Source organism: Rhinolophus ferrumequinum, chromosome 9 (genome assembly GCF_004115265.2).
Source record: "Rhinolophus ferrumequinum isolate MPI-CBG mRhiFer1 chromosome 9, mRhiFer1_v1.p, whole genome shotgun sequence".
Classification (NCBI taxonomy): domain Eukaryota; kingdom Metazoa; phylum Chordata; class Mammalia; order Chiroptera; family Rhinolophidae; genus Rhinolophus; species Rhinolophus ferrumequinum.
This window is the reverse complement of record NC_046292.1, coordinates 13807478-13822930: the sequence shown is the minus strand read 5'-3', so window position 1 is coordinate 13822930 and position 15453 is coordinate 13807478. Positions and strand designations below refer to the sequence as shown.

The 15453-nt window shown below is 51.7% G+C and overlaps 1 protein-coding gene across 1 annotated transcript; it reads left to right on the top strand.

The window, feature by feature from the left end:
- The first annotated feature begins 110 nt into the window (after window positions 1-110).
- Window positions 111-3989, top strand: CAMK2N1 (calcium/calmodulin dependent protein kinase II inhibitor 1). Its single transcript, XM_033115583.1, has 2 exons — window positions 111-1157; window positions 2672-3989. The coding sequence occupies exons 1-2, from the start codon at window positions 992-994 to the stop codon at window positions 2740-2742; spliced, it is 237 nt and encodes a 78-aa protein (XP_032971474.1). The 5' UTR covers window positions 111-991; the 3' UTR covers window positions 2743-3989.
- The last annotated feature ends 11464 nt before the right edge of the window (window positions 3990-15453 follow it).

Genomic DNA, 15453 nt, shown 5'->3' with positions numbered 1-15453 from the left:
CGCGGCCCCGCCGGCCGGCGCGGCCCCGTGACGTCGTTTGGCTTCCAGGGATCTCTCCCCGAGGCCCCGGGTCCCCTCCTCCCCGCCCTCCTCTGCCCTCCTCCGGTGCCTCGCCTCCGCGCCGCGGCCGGCATTTCTAGCTCGCAGCTCGCTGGAGGGCTGGCGCCTCCGTCCCAGCCTCCCTCTCTTCCCTCTCTCACTCTCTTCCTTCCCTCCCCGACCCTCTTTCTCTCCCTCCTGTTCCTTCCCCTTCCCCTCTCCTATCTCTCCTCGGCCTCTCCAATCCAGATCTAGTCGTTCCCCTCCCTCCCTTCTTCTTCTCTCCTTCTCCTTTCTCTCTCCCTCTCTTCGGGCTCTTTCTGTCCATTCTCCTGCCTCCCTCTCTCTTTCGGTCTCTGTTTTTCTCCCCATCTCCCTCTCGGTTTCTCCCCCCCCTCCTTCCCACCCTCCGGGTCCCCACCCCCCTGCCGTGCCCTCCCTCCTCCTTCCCATCCGCCCCTCGCCGCCCCGCCGCTCGCCGCCCGGCAGCTCTCCGCTCCCCAGTCAGCCTCCCTGAACCCGCGCGGGCTCCGCCTGCACTCGCCGCAGGACCGGCCCGTCGGCTCCCGGAGGTGCGCCCTCCTCGGCCCCGCGCCCTCTGGGCTCGCTGGGACACCCTCCTCCTCCCGGCTCTCGGCCCCGCCCGGCCCGGCCCCCGCCCAGCGCCCGAGAGCGCCGAGGATGTGAGTCCTGCTCGCCTCTGCCAGAGCAGCAGTCACTCGCGCGCGGAGCCGCAGCGCAGCGCAGCTCAGCTGCGGGCGCTCGCCGGGTCGCTCGCGCGGGCTGCGCGCCCTCGCCCTAGCGGAGTCCCCCCGCCTCTCGCCGGCGCCACCGCCGCAACCCACGGGCCGTCCCCGGCCGGCCGCCCCCGGCCCCAGCGCCGCTGACCCTGTCCGCCGCCGGCGGGGACGCGGGCGGAGGAGGCGCCGCCGCGGAGCCCCCGGACGCGACCATGTCGGAGGTGCTGCCCTACGGCGACGAGAAGCTGAGCTCCTACGGCGACGGCGGCGACGTGGGCCAGATCTTCTCCTGCCGCTTGCAGGACACCAACAACTTCTTCGGCGCCGGGCAGAACAAGCGGCCGCCCAAGCTGGGCCAGATCGGCCGGAGCAAGCGGGGTGAGTTCGCGGCCTCCTCCGCAGACACCCCTTTTCTTGGGCACTGAGGCCTGGCGTGGGTTTGCGGGGGTCTCCGGCACCTCTGTTCCGACCCAATGGAATCCCATCGTGCAGAACTGGGGGGATCCCGCACTGCGGGTACGGCTTGGGCTGGCCTCGGGAATCCCTCCACCTCAGCCTGGTCCCCAGTGGGGTCACTCAGGGGGCGTGGCGGCTTCTAGCTGCAGCGGGGGCTGAAAGGTTATAGTGGAACCCCACCCGCGCCAAAGTTTGCTTTTTTATTTCTACGCTCCCCCCACCCCGTTTTGCGCATTGTAGTCGCAGCTGCACTCGCTCTACAACCGCGATTGGGGTGTCCCACGACTCACCGAGGGACGTTGTGGGGAACTGCGGAGGCAGGACCCCCATTCCTACTGGGAAGACTAGGGGCTTTCGGGTCGCGAGGGTTTTCATTGTGACTTGGCAGGGGAAGGGGATTTGCCAAGCCTGGGCGCTCGGTGCCAGAGCTGGAAAAGCCCCGGAGAGACTGGGAGGCAGAGTCTCGGAGAGGAACTTAAGGGGCGCGAGGGCGAGGAGGGAGACCGACAGCAGCCTGGAGAGACTGAGACGCAGAGATAGGGAGGGAGGCGTGGGGCGGGGGGTGGGGGGTATACCGGGATAGGCAGAGACCGAGACAAAGCTCGGAGAGGGAGCCAGAGCGGGAGAGACAGCGAGCTGGGCACGCAAGTCTGGGGAAGACAGAGAAGCAGCTGAAACAATGAGGGCGACTGGCACCCCAGACACAGAGAGAGACCCAGAGACCTCGACAGGTGACCGTCGCGCCGAGAGACTGATGGAGAGATTGAGGAAGGCGAGGCCAGGTCTAGATGGCCAGAGAGGCGGAGGACACGGCGACAGGCAGACGCGGAGAGGCGGGCAAGCCCCAGGCAGACAGTGAAGGGAGGCTTTGACCTCTGCAGCGGCGGGGAGAGCGGAGAGGCCGAGTCCGCGCAAGACCGGGGCGCGGGCCCAGGCGAGGCCAGACCCTTCCACAGGCTGCACGCCGTGGGACTGGCCCCTGGCCTCCCCTCCCCCTCTCCGCGCTGCCGCACCCAGCCTTGGCTACCCGCTTCGCGCTCGGAGCATCCCGAGGGTCCCAGACCAGGAGCCCTTGGCTCCTCCTTCCCCTCCCTCTTCTGCCCTGGGGCTTCCTTTCTAGATAAATGCGCCCAGGGTCGGTGGTGGGGTGGGTGGTGAAGACGTGGCCAGGGCAGTGGGATTTGCTCCCTGTCTGCATCTTTTTCTCAGAACCCAGATGGGACACAGCCAGGGGGTGGGGGGCGTGGTTCGGAGGAAAGCCACAAAGGGACCCCTAGCAGAGGCCGCAGAGGATAGGGCTGTGTCAGCCCGAAAGGAACCCTCATTTCCCGCCCTCCCCCAATCTTGCCCTGGCTCCCGGGCGTCACCAGAAACGTTGGAGACCCCTGGCGAGGCCCAAGAGCGCTCACTTCTCCTTTTCTCCCCCTTTTTTGCAGTTGTTATTGAAGATGATAGGATTGATGACGTGCTGAAAAATATGACAGACAAGGCACCTCCTGGTGTCTAACTCCCCCAAAGACAATGAGTTAAGGGAGAGAATAAGAACGGCGATTAACAGTTATTGGCAAAAAGAGCATGGAAAGAGAAAGCACTTTGAAATTTATTGCTAGCTTGCTACCCACGATGAAATCAACAACCTGTATCTCGTGTCAGGCCGGGAGACAGATGAGGTGTGAGAAGGAGGAGGAGGAGGAGAAGGCTCTGGGCTCCTCTGCAAAAATAAAAATAAAAAAAAAATAAAAATAACAAAATCACTATGTACACACATATAAAGAAATAAAGAAGTCTCAGTTGCAGCTATTTGTTAAAATTAATACCAATTTCTTTTTATATACAGTGAATATTGCGCAATTATAGATCTGGATTTTGAACCACTTAAATAATGAAGTGGCAACACCGGGTGTTTTGAGGTGTTGGCATTCTTCGCTGATTTGGCTGTTCCCAATGTTTACATTATTTAATCTTGCAAAAATTATTGTGTGCACTTGGATGTGAAATGCTGTTCAGTTTTATTTTTTTATGTTATCCTTGATGTACAAAGAAAATCAGAAAGTGATCTCGATAGATACTCAGTTTTATTTTGGTCATCTTTTGAAGTTATCAGGAATGTGTTTTAAAATAAGAGAACTTTGCGAAGGAATGAAACATAGAAAGAATCCTTGTTTTATTTTAAAATGAATTGTAAAGCTTGTGTTTCTTTGTTGCTGCAAGCTATTTGCCCAAGTTAATGCAGATGAACACATTTTATATGTCAGGAAAAAAAAACATAAAAAAAATAACCACACACACACACACACAAAATGCTTGAGCTTTTTCTAACCTCTCCCTGCAGTCTGTTGTGTTTGCAGCCTGTTTTTTTCTCTTAATATTGTGTCAGTTTATTCTCTTTAATGGACTGTAAAAAATGTAATCACAAGAGTGCCAAATATCTTGAAATGCCAAAAGGCATTTTGGTTTCTTTTCTTTTCCTGTGCTCTGAGTCCATGTAAAGGAATGCTTGGAGTGTGTTTTCTGTTATTTATAGGGGTTCTTTTAAGGCACACCAGCTGCCTGTTTTGCATGGTATTTGCAAAAATGCCTCTTGCGTGAGGAAATCTTTTACCATTTTTTGTTTGCAACTTTGGACCTCAAGAGGTTTCTTCCCTTCCCTTTCCCTGTTCCCTCTTTTCTTAATTCGATATTCTGTATGTTGCACCTTTAACCAGCACACAGGGCTATTTCTCCGATGTACAATAAAAGAACTGTTCCTGTGTCTCACTCCTCTCTTTGCTTTGGTTGTTGTTAGTGGGGGGACTTGCTTTTTGTCTGCTGGTTGCAGACAGGAAGAAGGGAAGGGTAGATTTGGTCTGTGAAGCAGGGAGGGCACTGTGGTTGGGCTCAGATGGTAGGAAAGACAAGCTGGATGAGCAAGGCCATCCCCGAAGAGTAAGTCCATTCGATTTGGATTTGCATCAGGCTGTCCCTGCTTCTCTGAGGTTTCTGCCATCCCGGTGGAGTGCTGAGAAAAGGTGGGCTGGTGTGTTGGGAGGCAGTCAGTATTGTTAAGAGCAATGTTTGAAGGCTGGCAGACTTGGCTTCAAATCTCAGGTCCTTCACTTCCTACCTAGCTCTGTGGATTTGAGCATGTCCTGTCACTTTAAGCCTCAGTTTCCAAATCTGTAAAGTGGGGATAATGCAGCTCCCATATGTCAGGGTTGTTGGGAGAATGAACACAATACCCAGGACATCGTAGCACTCAGGATCAAATGCCCACATAATCCTTCCCCGAGGGCCACCTGTCTTCAAAGGCAGGGCTGAGGAGGAGCCAGATGCTTTCCCCAGTACCTGCTCCTTCTGGAGTTCACAGGTTCCCACATGGAGGATGAGCCTGGTCCTCTGGGGCCCAGGCTGGGGCACACAGCCTGGGATGTCTCAGGCTCCCTTACTCGGCAGCTTTTCTCCAATCACCTCAAAAAGGCTCGTGAAAAAAAATTCTCAGCCCCTTGTACTCAGGGCAGTTAGTCCCCTGGGGGAGGCGGGGTTGGGAGAAGGATTTTGGCTGAAGAAAGGACGGGAGAGGTTTTCCTCCTGGGCTGTTCCACATCTAGGAGCCCCAGTGCCGGGAGCTTTTAATATGTTTGTTGTAAAACTGTCAGCTGGGGAGTCACAACACAGCTCACAGTGACAGGAGCCTGCCTGTGACTCAGACGTCAGGTAAGACAGGCCCTGTGGTGGGGGTGAGGGTGGAGGAAGAGGGGCTCCAGGGGGCCTGTGGGGGAGGGGTGATGTCTCCTCCCCTTTCCCAGGCAGTGGAGGCCCAGAGCTCAGGGGGGCCCAGCAGAGAGCTCATCATCCCATCCGTCATTATTAGAAATGGCAGGCAAGCTGGATCTGGCAGTACCAGCAGGACGATTTAGGGATGCGAGCTTGATCTTCCGAGGCATGTGACTCTGTCCCTGAACCTGGCTCTTCTCCTGCTGACCCCAGAGAAACCCAGTCTTTTAGCGCTGATGGGCCTTTAGCCACCACGGAGCCCGGCAATGCCCCTTTCCCATGAGAAGGCTGGGGCGTGCCTTAAAGAGAGTTAGGGGCAGGGCCCAGCTCTCTGCACCATCAATCTGCCAAGACAGGTAACAGCCATATGGAAAGATTCTTTCAGAAGTCACAGACGTGTCTGCACCCAGGAGTAATTACCTCTTGCCTGATCAAAGCACTGCCCTTCCACCCTCTCACATAATCCACCCAGCCATCCTGGAAACCCACTGCCATGAACTGTCTTTAGTAGGTGAGGAAATTGACACCCCAGAGGGGCTAACAGAACCACACCACGTCCACGTTAATTCAACCTATCTGCCCTGCTAACAACAGCCCTATGAAGTAGGCATTATTATTATCCTGACTGTACAGGAGAAGCCAGGACTCCAACACATGAATGACTTGTATGAGGTCACTCAGCTGGTAAGTTGCTTGGGCAGGACTCAAACCCAGAGCCCAGGCTCCAGGATGGGGATGCAGAGCCATCGGATTTCAGACCCAGGCTCAGTCCCAGCTGCAGCATTGTCTTTTAGGGTTACAGATCCTTTTGTTGGTTTGTTGTTTTGAGGCTGGGCTCTCCCAGTATTCTACACAACTGTGTAAGGGGTCACAGGGAGGCAGGGCTTGGATGTGGTCAGCGAAGGCCTAGAGCTGCCCTCTGCTGGGAATGGGGGAGTGTGGGAGCCTTTGGCCAAGGATCCAGGTTCATTTTAATAAGTGATGGATTAAAATGTTCCTGCTGGAGGCCACCCTGTCAGCCAAGGCAGGATCTTCTCCATGGGAAGACAGTCTGCCTTTCCCGAGGATTCCATTCAGCAAAAGGGAATGTAAATCTTTTAAATACACTCTAACATTGGGGTAAAAAATTGTTGAGAAGACACTTTGGGGACTGGGCAGATATCAAATTATACCAAGTACAAGATATCTAGTTAGGTAGCAATAAATATGGAAAAAGCCATTAAAAGTCCGAGGTACGGGAGGGTGTCTCTAAGCCTCCATGCATGGATGGAGCATCCAGGGCTGCATTATTCAAACTCCACTAATTGAATGCTTGTAATAAGCATTCATCTCTTTGGATTCTGCTTCTGTGGCCTGTCCAGGCTGACAGCCTGAAGGAATATCAAAAAGCACCTCTAAGGGAGAAATTGGCAAATTAAGTTTTAAAAGAAAGAGACTTGAAAATTACTGCTGTCTGGAGGCCATAGAGGAAGGCATGGACACAGGGTGCCTCTGCAGACAGCAGGCAGTAGATTCTCGGGGCCCAAGGGCTGGGTAGAAGGGGCAGACATTAGGTGCGAGAATAAGGGGCACGGGTTTGGGACTTAGATAGCTTGGATTGGAAACCTCTTTCCTGTGCTTTCTAGTTGACTTGGGGCCAGTTTCTCAAGCTCTTTGGGTCTCTGTTTCCTCTTCTGTAAAATGGGGATGACAACAATGCCTACTGCACAGACAATTCAACGGAACCCCCTTGGTTCTCCCCAGCACAGGGCCTGGTGCATAATAAATGGTCATAATAAATGGTCAAACGATGGCATAATCAAAAGCCATCAATAAGAACACATGTGAAGTGCTTACTGTGTGCCAGGCGATGGACTTTCGAGATCTAGCAAACAGTTCTTGCTGCATGAAGTTTCTTTGCAGGTGGTTTTTGGCAGCCCGAAGCTGACCCCGAGGGTACTGAGGGGCCCTGAAGTCCTCACCGCGGGCTGGGGGAGTAGAGGAGTCAGCTTGCCTCTCATTATCTCCGTCAGCTCACCAAAGCCTCCAGTTAATGTAATCCTGAGTAAATCTGTGTGCTTACTCTCCAAAGCAGTGTCCTCTACCCCCTTCCAACCAGATTGTTCAGTCTTCCCTCTCTGGATGGAGACTAGCAGATACTGACCTCTTGCCCTGGGAAGGGAAGAGCTTGGCTTTGTGCCTGGGTCCCCTTGTTGGATCCTGGATCCTGGATCCTCACGTTTCATTCATTTGACAGATATCAACTTAGCATCTACTATGGGCCAGGTCCTGTGCCAGGCTCACTGGGTTTGCAGTGGTGAGGAAATGGGAGTTTTCCCTGGGCTTGAAAATTATGATAGTTTCTATGAAAATGTTGTTGGGAGATAGGGGCTTGGATACCCATAAAGTCAGTGGCTGAGATCCTTAACGCTGGCATAAAAGAGGGCACCAAAGAGAACTGGGTCTTGGGATCGCCTGAAACCCAAACATGAGACCCACTTAAAAGAATGCATTTTTGCTTTAGAATAGTTTTAGATTTACAGAAAAGTTGTGAAGATAGTACATCTACCGTGACCCACTTTCTCCTATTGTGCACATCTGATATTACTATGGTACATTTTTTTCACAACTAAGAAACTATTAGGTTGGTGCAAAAGTAACTGCGGTTTAAAGGGTTAAAAATAATCGCAAAAACCGATATACTTTTGCACCAACCTAATAACATTGGTACGTTACTATTAACTATACTTCATAGTTCATTTGGATTTCATTCATTTTTATGTAATGTCCTTTTTCCGTTCCAGGATTCCATCCAGGGTACCACATTACTTTTACTTGTAGTCATCTTGTCTCCTTAGGCTCCTCTTGGCCGAGACAGTTCCTCAGACTTTCCTTGTTCTTGATGGAGTACTGGTCAGGTGTTTTGTAGACTATCCCTCATTGGGGGTTTGTCTGATGTTTTTCTCGTGGTTCAACTGGAGTTATGGGTTTTGGGAGGAAGATCATGGAGGTAAATTCTTATCACATCATATCAAGGGTACGCGCTATCACCATGACTTATCACTGTTGATGGTGACCTTGATCACAGAGACAATGTTTGTCAGGTTCCTCCACAGCAAAGCTTCTCTCCGCAGCCCCTTTCCTTACCGTCTTCTTCGGAAGGAAATCATTATGTGGAGCCCACTTAAGGAGTGGACAGTTATGTTCCATCTCATTAAGGAGGGAATATCTCCATAAATTACTTGGGATTCTTCTGCCTGGGCGGTGTGAGTGGCTCACTTTTCAGCCGTTCAACTTTGCCCCTGTGTTGGGCAAGCCCGTTGTGGTTCTGATGTAATCATGAGTTCCAGGCAAAGCAGCGGGGGGGGGGGGGGGGGGGTGGGGGAAACAAAAAATGCCCACAGGCCCAAGGTACTGCCTGATGACTGATAGGTGGAACCTTACAAAACAAAGATTAAAAAAAAAACACAACTTAATAAAAGCAACTTCCTGTGGAGGAGAACTGTCATTCTGCTTAGAAACTGTGCAGAATTTTCTCTTGGAAACCTTCAGGCAGCTGCTCTGGTTTATAAAATCTGCCTATTGGAGGGAAGGAGATGGGGAAAAAAGGTTGTCGTTATTCCAGCAACAGAGATTCTCCCAAACTGTATGCAAAAATAAATCCTCGGAGACCGGGCTGTATCCAGGGAAACCTGGCAGCTGGGCCGGAGCTTGTGGGGTGGCCCTCGGGGACAGAGAGCCTGTGTCCTCAGGCCCGAGCCACTTCTCCAGTGAGACCAAGAGTCCCAGACAGACAGCCCCACCTGCCAGTACTGGGCCCACATCCATTCCCCCCCTTCTGGGGTGAAGATTTAGTTTACCTTGTTACCCCTCACATGGGAGGGTTTGTCCTTAACGTGGGGCAGTGCACCCCCACGGGCCTGGAGGAAGGCCTTTGACCCAGAAACAGCACTTTGGAGGACAACGGGTCACTGACGGGGAAGGGAGGTCAGGGAGGACAGGCTGAAAGAAAGAGGAGGACCTGGGAAATGTGCCATGGGAAATCCTAACAGAGTGGAGATCGGGGTAGGGCGGGTGGGGGGAGACAGTGAAGACAGGAAGTTGTCAGGGAAAGGGTGTTCTGTAAGGCAGAAAGCAGGTGGCTAAGGGCTTAAAGAGTTTCATTCCATGTTCATTCAAGGACTCATCTGCCAGGTGTGGGTCGGGGGCGGCGTCAGGGGGCGTCGGTATTGTGCTTGGCACTGGGAAGACGGGGCTTGCTAAAGCAATGCCTTTTCTGGCCTTCAGCGACCTCACTGCCTGGTCAATGATCGTTCAATGACAGTGAAGCTTCAAGAAGTCAGGAAGGGGTGGCCCACAGGAAACTTAGGAAACCCTTGGGGAACCCCAGTAGAACGCTGCCAACATTCACAGTGGGTGTCTTAAAATGCACTGGCAATTGCATTCCACTCTCAAACGTGCCAGTCACAGGCTGTGTGAATATCACTGGGAGCAGGTATTTTGCTTCTCTGGAGCTCATTTCCCACGATGGAAAAGAGTATTGATGAGGGGCTTGCTATTGGCCAGTAACTGTTCTACACTCTTTACATTTAATTCATTTAATTTTTCACAACAAACGTAGGAAGGAGTTACAATTATTATTATCATCCCTATTTTACAGATAAGGAAAACTGAGGCACAGAGCAGTGAAGTCACCTGCTAGAAAGTGGAGCTGGGATTGAAACCCAGGAAGGCTGACCCCAAGAGACCCTGGTTTCAACTGCTCCAATATATGGAGGGGGTCAGTGAGACTAGACAACTTTCTCTCGCTTCTGGCAGCTCAGACAGCACGGGGTTCTGGGCCTAAAATGCCCATCCTCCCATGGGGGAGGGGAGGCTGAGGATCCGGTTGGCCATGAACCCTGGACCAGGCCAGCGGTTGCCATGGGAACGGCTGGGCGGAGGCGGCTGGCGGAGGCCGGTGGCCCCGCGGGGCAGTTCCGCGTAGCTCTCGCCAATGGCAGGGAGTGGCCACGAGCCGACACCTGGGGCCGCGTTTTCTTGGTAGACGGAGCCACATTAATTCTCTCCCCTCTTAGACAGGGGACACCACAAGTCCCCTCCAGCCGCCTGAGCCTCCTCCGACCTGAACTCTATCCCCCAGAAGCCGCACTTATCTCCAGTTCATCTGTGTGAATTATTTACTGTCTGGCGGCCTCCTCAGCGGCTTCCCCGCCTGCCTCCGCCCTCCCTGCCCCCACCGTCTTTTCACATCCTGGTTTGCAGCAGCCCCTCTTCCTATCCAAGACGTTCCCATGTCAGGCCTCAGAGGAACTTGGGGCAGGAGCTTCCCACCTCCGTCCACCTTTACCTGGGAATCCTTGTCCTGTAAGCCGAGAGAGAACGAGTGAGCCCTGGATTAGGAGTCGGGAGCACTTGTTAATTCTTACAACAATCCTACGAATCACGGACACTATGTATTATCCCCATCGCACATGCTGTGTTTCCCTGAAAATAAGACCGGGTCTTATATTAACGTTTGCTCCAAAAGACGCATGAGGGCTTATGTTCAGGGAATGTCATCCTGAAAAATCATGCTAGGGCTTCTTTTCAGGTTGGGTCTTATTTTCGAGGAAACACGGTATGAAGAAACTGAGGATTACAGGGTTTGAGTTATCTGTCCTCAGGAAGGAGCCAGAAATGGAAACAGCTCCAGTCTGGCTCACATTGGTCACTTTTAAGCAGTCCTGAGCAGGATGCCACGTTGCCTCCTTAGCCTGAGGGCCTTTTACCAGCACGCCACAGGCTGCTTGGGAACCGGTCACATCTGTGATTCACCATATGCACAGAGCAGTGAGTCAGCTCTGTGTGCCTGGCCCTGTGCTGGCTGCTGGGGACACATGGGTGAGTTAGGCACAGCCTCTGGCCTCAAGTCGTTTCTGTCTGGAGTTGGGGGTCAAGGAGGTCAGGGACAGGGAGCAGGCAAGGACAGACATGGGCATGACTAATTATGATACAAGGTGGAGGGCTGGGCACAAAAACAATGACTTCTGGGGCAGGGAGACCATTCAGTGAGCAGGTGGGACTTCAGGTGGGCCTTGGGATGGGGCTGGGAAGGGCCGTCTTTGTGTAGGGGAGACCATGAGCAGAGGCTGGCAGGTTTGCGATTTGCTTGACAAAGGGCAGGTCCTTGGGGGCGTGCTTGGAACAAACACTTATGGTGCTGCCAGGGGAGGGGAGGGGGCTTCAGGGCAGATCCTGCAAGTTCTTGAAATATAAGCTCACGGATCAGTTTCCAGTAGTGCTTCTCAACAGGGGGCAATTTTGCCTGCCAGGGGATATTTGGCAGTGTCTGGAGACATTTTTGGTGGTCACATGTGAAGAGGGGCTTAGAACTATTGGCATCTAGTGGGCAGAGGCCAGGGATGCTGTGAAACGTCCGGTGGTGCCCAGGACGGCCCCACAACTCAGAATTCTCCAGCTCCAAATGTGCCTAGGTTGAGAAATCCTCATTAGGATGTGTTCAAAAGCCTACTAACCAAGGTGGGATCTGGGGCAATCACTGAACTTCTCATGCCTCAGTTCCCTCCTCCCTGAAACGGGTTGATTATATTGGCTAACCTTTGAGGAAATAGCTGTCATCTTTTTCATGCTTGCACAGTGCCCGTCACACCCCTAAGTGCTTTGCACATATGATCTCATCTGAGCCTATAACCCAGGAAGAGGAATGCTGCTCAAGAACGTTTGCTGGGCCACTGAAGCGCCAGGCCTCATACCAAGCTCTCTCTATCTATGAATTTACTTAATTCTTATAATTTCATGGGGGAGCATTATGATATTCTCTATTTAACAAATGGGAAACAGAGGCACAGGAGGATAGAAACGTCCCCAGGGCAATGTCTTGTTTTCGGCTCTCTTCCCAGCATCTAGAACAGTGTCGAAAAAAATATTTCTTGAGGAGGAAATACAAACATCAACCCTCCTCGGACTTCAGTGGTCCCACGAAACTCCTGCAATTGGGCAGAAACTGGGGCACAGAAATGTTCAGGGTCTTGTGTGGCGTCACAGCAGGACTTTCACCCCCTTGCTTTCCAGCTGAAGCCTCTGGGCCACTGGGCCTCGCTCTGCCACTGGCAGAAAGGGACCTTGTGTGGGGCATTTCTGAGATGCCCAGAGGGCGGCGGGGCCAGGGGTCTCCCTGGAATCCCAGCTGAGCTGGAAAGGATTGTCATCTTGGACTCGGACCAAACTCAGAACTTAGTCAGCACACGTGTCTAGTGTCTGACATTGGACTTGTCCACTAATCTGGTGAATGCAGAGAGATTTCAAATTGAATTCAACCCTAGTCCTGACCTCAGGAAAGCGGGTACTTGCAGGGCATACGGGAGAGTCAGAGGCGCTGTTAGATAATGACTGAGCTGCGGTGCGGTCTGCACTCTACATGCTTTCGGCGCGTGTCTCAGCCAGGCCTCACAGCAGCCCACAGGGAGTAGCACTCTTGTCACCCCATGGACAGGTGTGAAAGTGAGGTTTAAAGAACCGGTAATTTGTCCAAGGGCACCAACGGAGAGGAACACGCCTGGCCTGCGTGCTGCCTACGTTAACCTGAACCCTAAGCACACATTCCGTGAGAGACCTGGGGCTGTTACTTCAGTTTTTAACCTTCATCTGTGAAACAGGACCATGAATCCAGGCCTCAAAGGACTGATAGATTTAAAGATGACAAAAATGGTAGAATTCCCAGCACCCAGTACGTGCTTTCCCTGGGCTTCTTGGAGAGCCATCAAGTTCGAGCTTTGGGATAGCCCTGCTGGCATGCAATGGAGCCAGCGTTCTAGGAAGGGGGGTCAAGGGCGGGCAAAGGCTGGGATGGGGGAGGCCTCTAAAGACTACCCTGTACTTCTCTATGAAGCTTGGCCCACCCACCCGTCCCTGTGGGACCCTTCCCACAATGCTGTACTGCCCTTAGGCTGTAAAGTAGGCGATGCTTTGCCTTCATCCACAAGTGTGCCTGGGGAAGTCACCTTTCAAACCGTTAATGTTGATCAAAAGCAGTTAAAAGAACAGGTAGGGGTGTGGCCTATACTGCAAGCCTCCTGTCATTCCAATTCTCTGTAAACCTACTGTGTCCTGGCCACACCGTTCTTTCCAGAATGTCATTCTTTTTATGCCTCTGCACTTTGGCATATGCTGCTCCCTCAGCCTCCTACCCCTCGCCACCTAGCCAAATCCTACTCCTTCTCCAGGTTTCAAGTGACATGTCACCTCCTCCAGGAAGCCTTTTCTGAGTCCCCTCCACCTGAATTAGGTCCCTCTCTCAGGCTCTTGCTGCCCTGATGCTTCCCTCTGGCCAAGCACTCATCCCACTGTGTGTTATTGCTGGTCTGTCCTCCTCCATCCGACTGTGTTTGCCTCTTGGGCAGCACTGGGGCTCTCTTGTTCGTCTCCATATCCCTAGAACTTCACACAAATGTCTGTCCCGGAGCAGCTCCTCAGGGAATGCTATCGAATTAATGTGATAATAAAAAACAACAATCTTTTGTATATGTAGAGCTCTTTTCTCAGAAGCCTTTTTATGGCAATTATGTCATTGGATCCTCACAGGAAACTTTCCATTTGAGGTAGGCAGGGTTTGCGTTGGTATTTCCATTTTACAAGGGGAAAAAAACGAGGCTGGAAGAGATGCGGTGCGTTGCCCAGGTGGCCATAGGACAGGTGCTCTGCTCTCACTGTCTTGTTCGAGGCAGGTGTGGATATATTTGGTCCAGGGTGGGAGCCTCCTGAATTCTGGTTCCAGTTTTCTATCTTGGGGGACGGGGCAAGTGGAGAGTTGGGGGGCAGGAGTTGTTGCTTTCAAGTCCTCGTGAGGAGCTGGGCCAGCTCTGCACGGTGGCGATGGGGTGGCTGTGTGTGAACCTAATCTCTGGAAAGAGAACGGTAGCGTCTGCAAAGGTTTGTTCACCACTGTGCTGGGGAGGGTATAGAACACTGAAAATTCGGGAAAAAGATATCCAAAATAGGGAAATGACTAAGTCAACTGTGGTCCGTCCACTTAGAATATTTAGCAACCGTTAAAAATGATGTTTCTGCAGATTGTTGACAGGGGAAAGCGCATATGTCTTGTGCTCAAGGCATAAAGGACCTTTGATAGGAAACAGTGCTGTGGTTTGCATCCCAGCTTTGCCTCAAAGGGCTGTGAATGCAGGCAAGCTAACTTCTCTGTGTCTCAGTTTCATTGTCTGTAAAATAGGCGTAACAACAGTCTTACCTCAGAACCTTTGGGAGGATCAAATGAGTTAATACGTGTACAGCACTTAGAACAATGCCTTGCAGATATTAAGATTTCATTATTATTATTATTATTATTATTATTATTGTTAATTATTATCATCTCTGCTATTGCAAGCACATATAAGAAAAAATAAAAAGATGGAAGAAAAGGTCAATGGTGTTTTCTTGTGATGAGGGTTATTTTTAAATGGATGAGTTTTATTTTCTTTTCCCCCCACTTCCCTGAATTGTCTAAATATTTTATCATATAATATGAGGTGTGTTACTTTTATTATCATGAGAGGACAAGCTATTTTCCCCAATACCACCATAGTAAGGGGACACACTCAGGAACACTTTCCTTTTGGACTCAACAGGGGTGATCGCAGAGAGTCGGCTCCATATGTAACATCTGGGACACCCTGAGAACACACCCGTGTCAATATTTTACTTTTGCCTGGGTCAGCAGCTCCCACGTAATCTTTCTCCAAACAGATAGGCTGTCCCTTTCGTCTCTCATCTGCTTGTTTATAATTTTATATGATGCCTATTGAAACATATAGCTGAGCTGTTTAAATACCTACAACCATAAACTGTCATCACCTGATGACAGCGAGAGCTCCCCAGGCAGGATGCATCAGAAACGAAACTAAATCATTCCGACCATCCCTGTCAGCATCACACCCTCCCTCTATCCAGTGAGACAAGGACATTTACAGTGAAGGAAACGCCAACTGCTGTGTAAGCTGATAGGGGCCTTGTCAGTTGGCTGGCCAGGCCAGCAGCCTGCCAGAGGAAGCCAGCCAGCTGGCCAGCTGGTCAGCTAATGCCTGTACTGGGCACACAGTAGGTGTTCAATGATTGTTCCTTGTCACGTTCAACTAGAATTGTGTTAGGTCTTGACTATATGCATGACTCTATCCTGGGGACTATCCTGGTGAAAAGAAGGGGTGCTGAAGGATGACCGTCCCTTTTGGGAGGAAAGTCACATAGACGCTTGCAGGCCCTTCTACTGAGAATTGCATGAGTTCTGGGCTTTTGGGAGGGTGATCCCTGATCTAGGGGGTCTACGCTAGGCTTTGATTCTTCTTGAGATGTGATATGGGCTTAAATGACCACGATAGCCATCATTGTAACATTTTACCACCTCTCATCGGCCCATCCTATTTTTTTGTACATCCATCCATCTACCCATGCCTCTGTCTACTTAACCATCTATCCAACTATCTATCTCTTC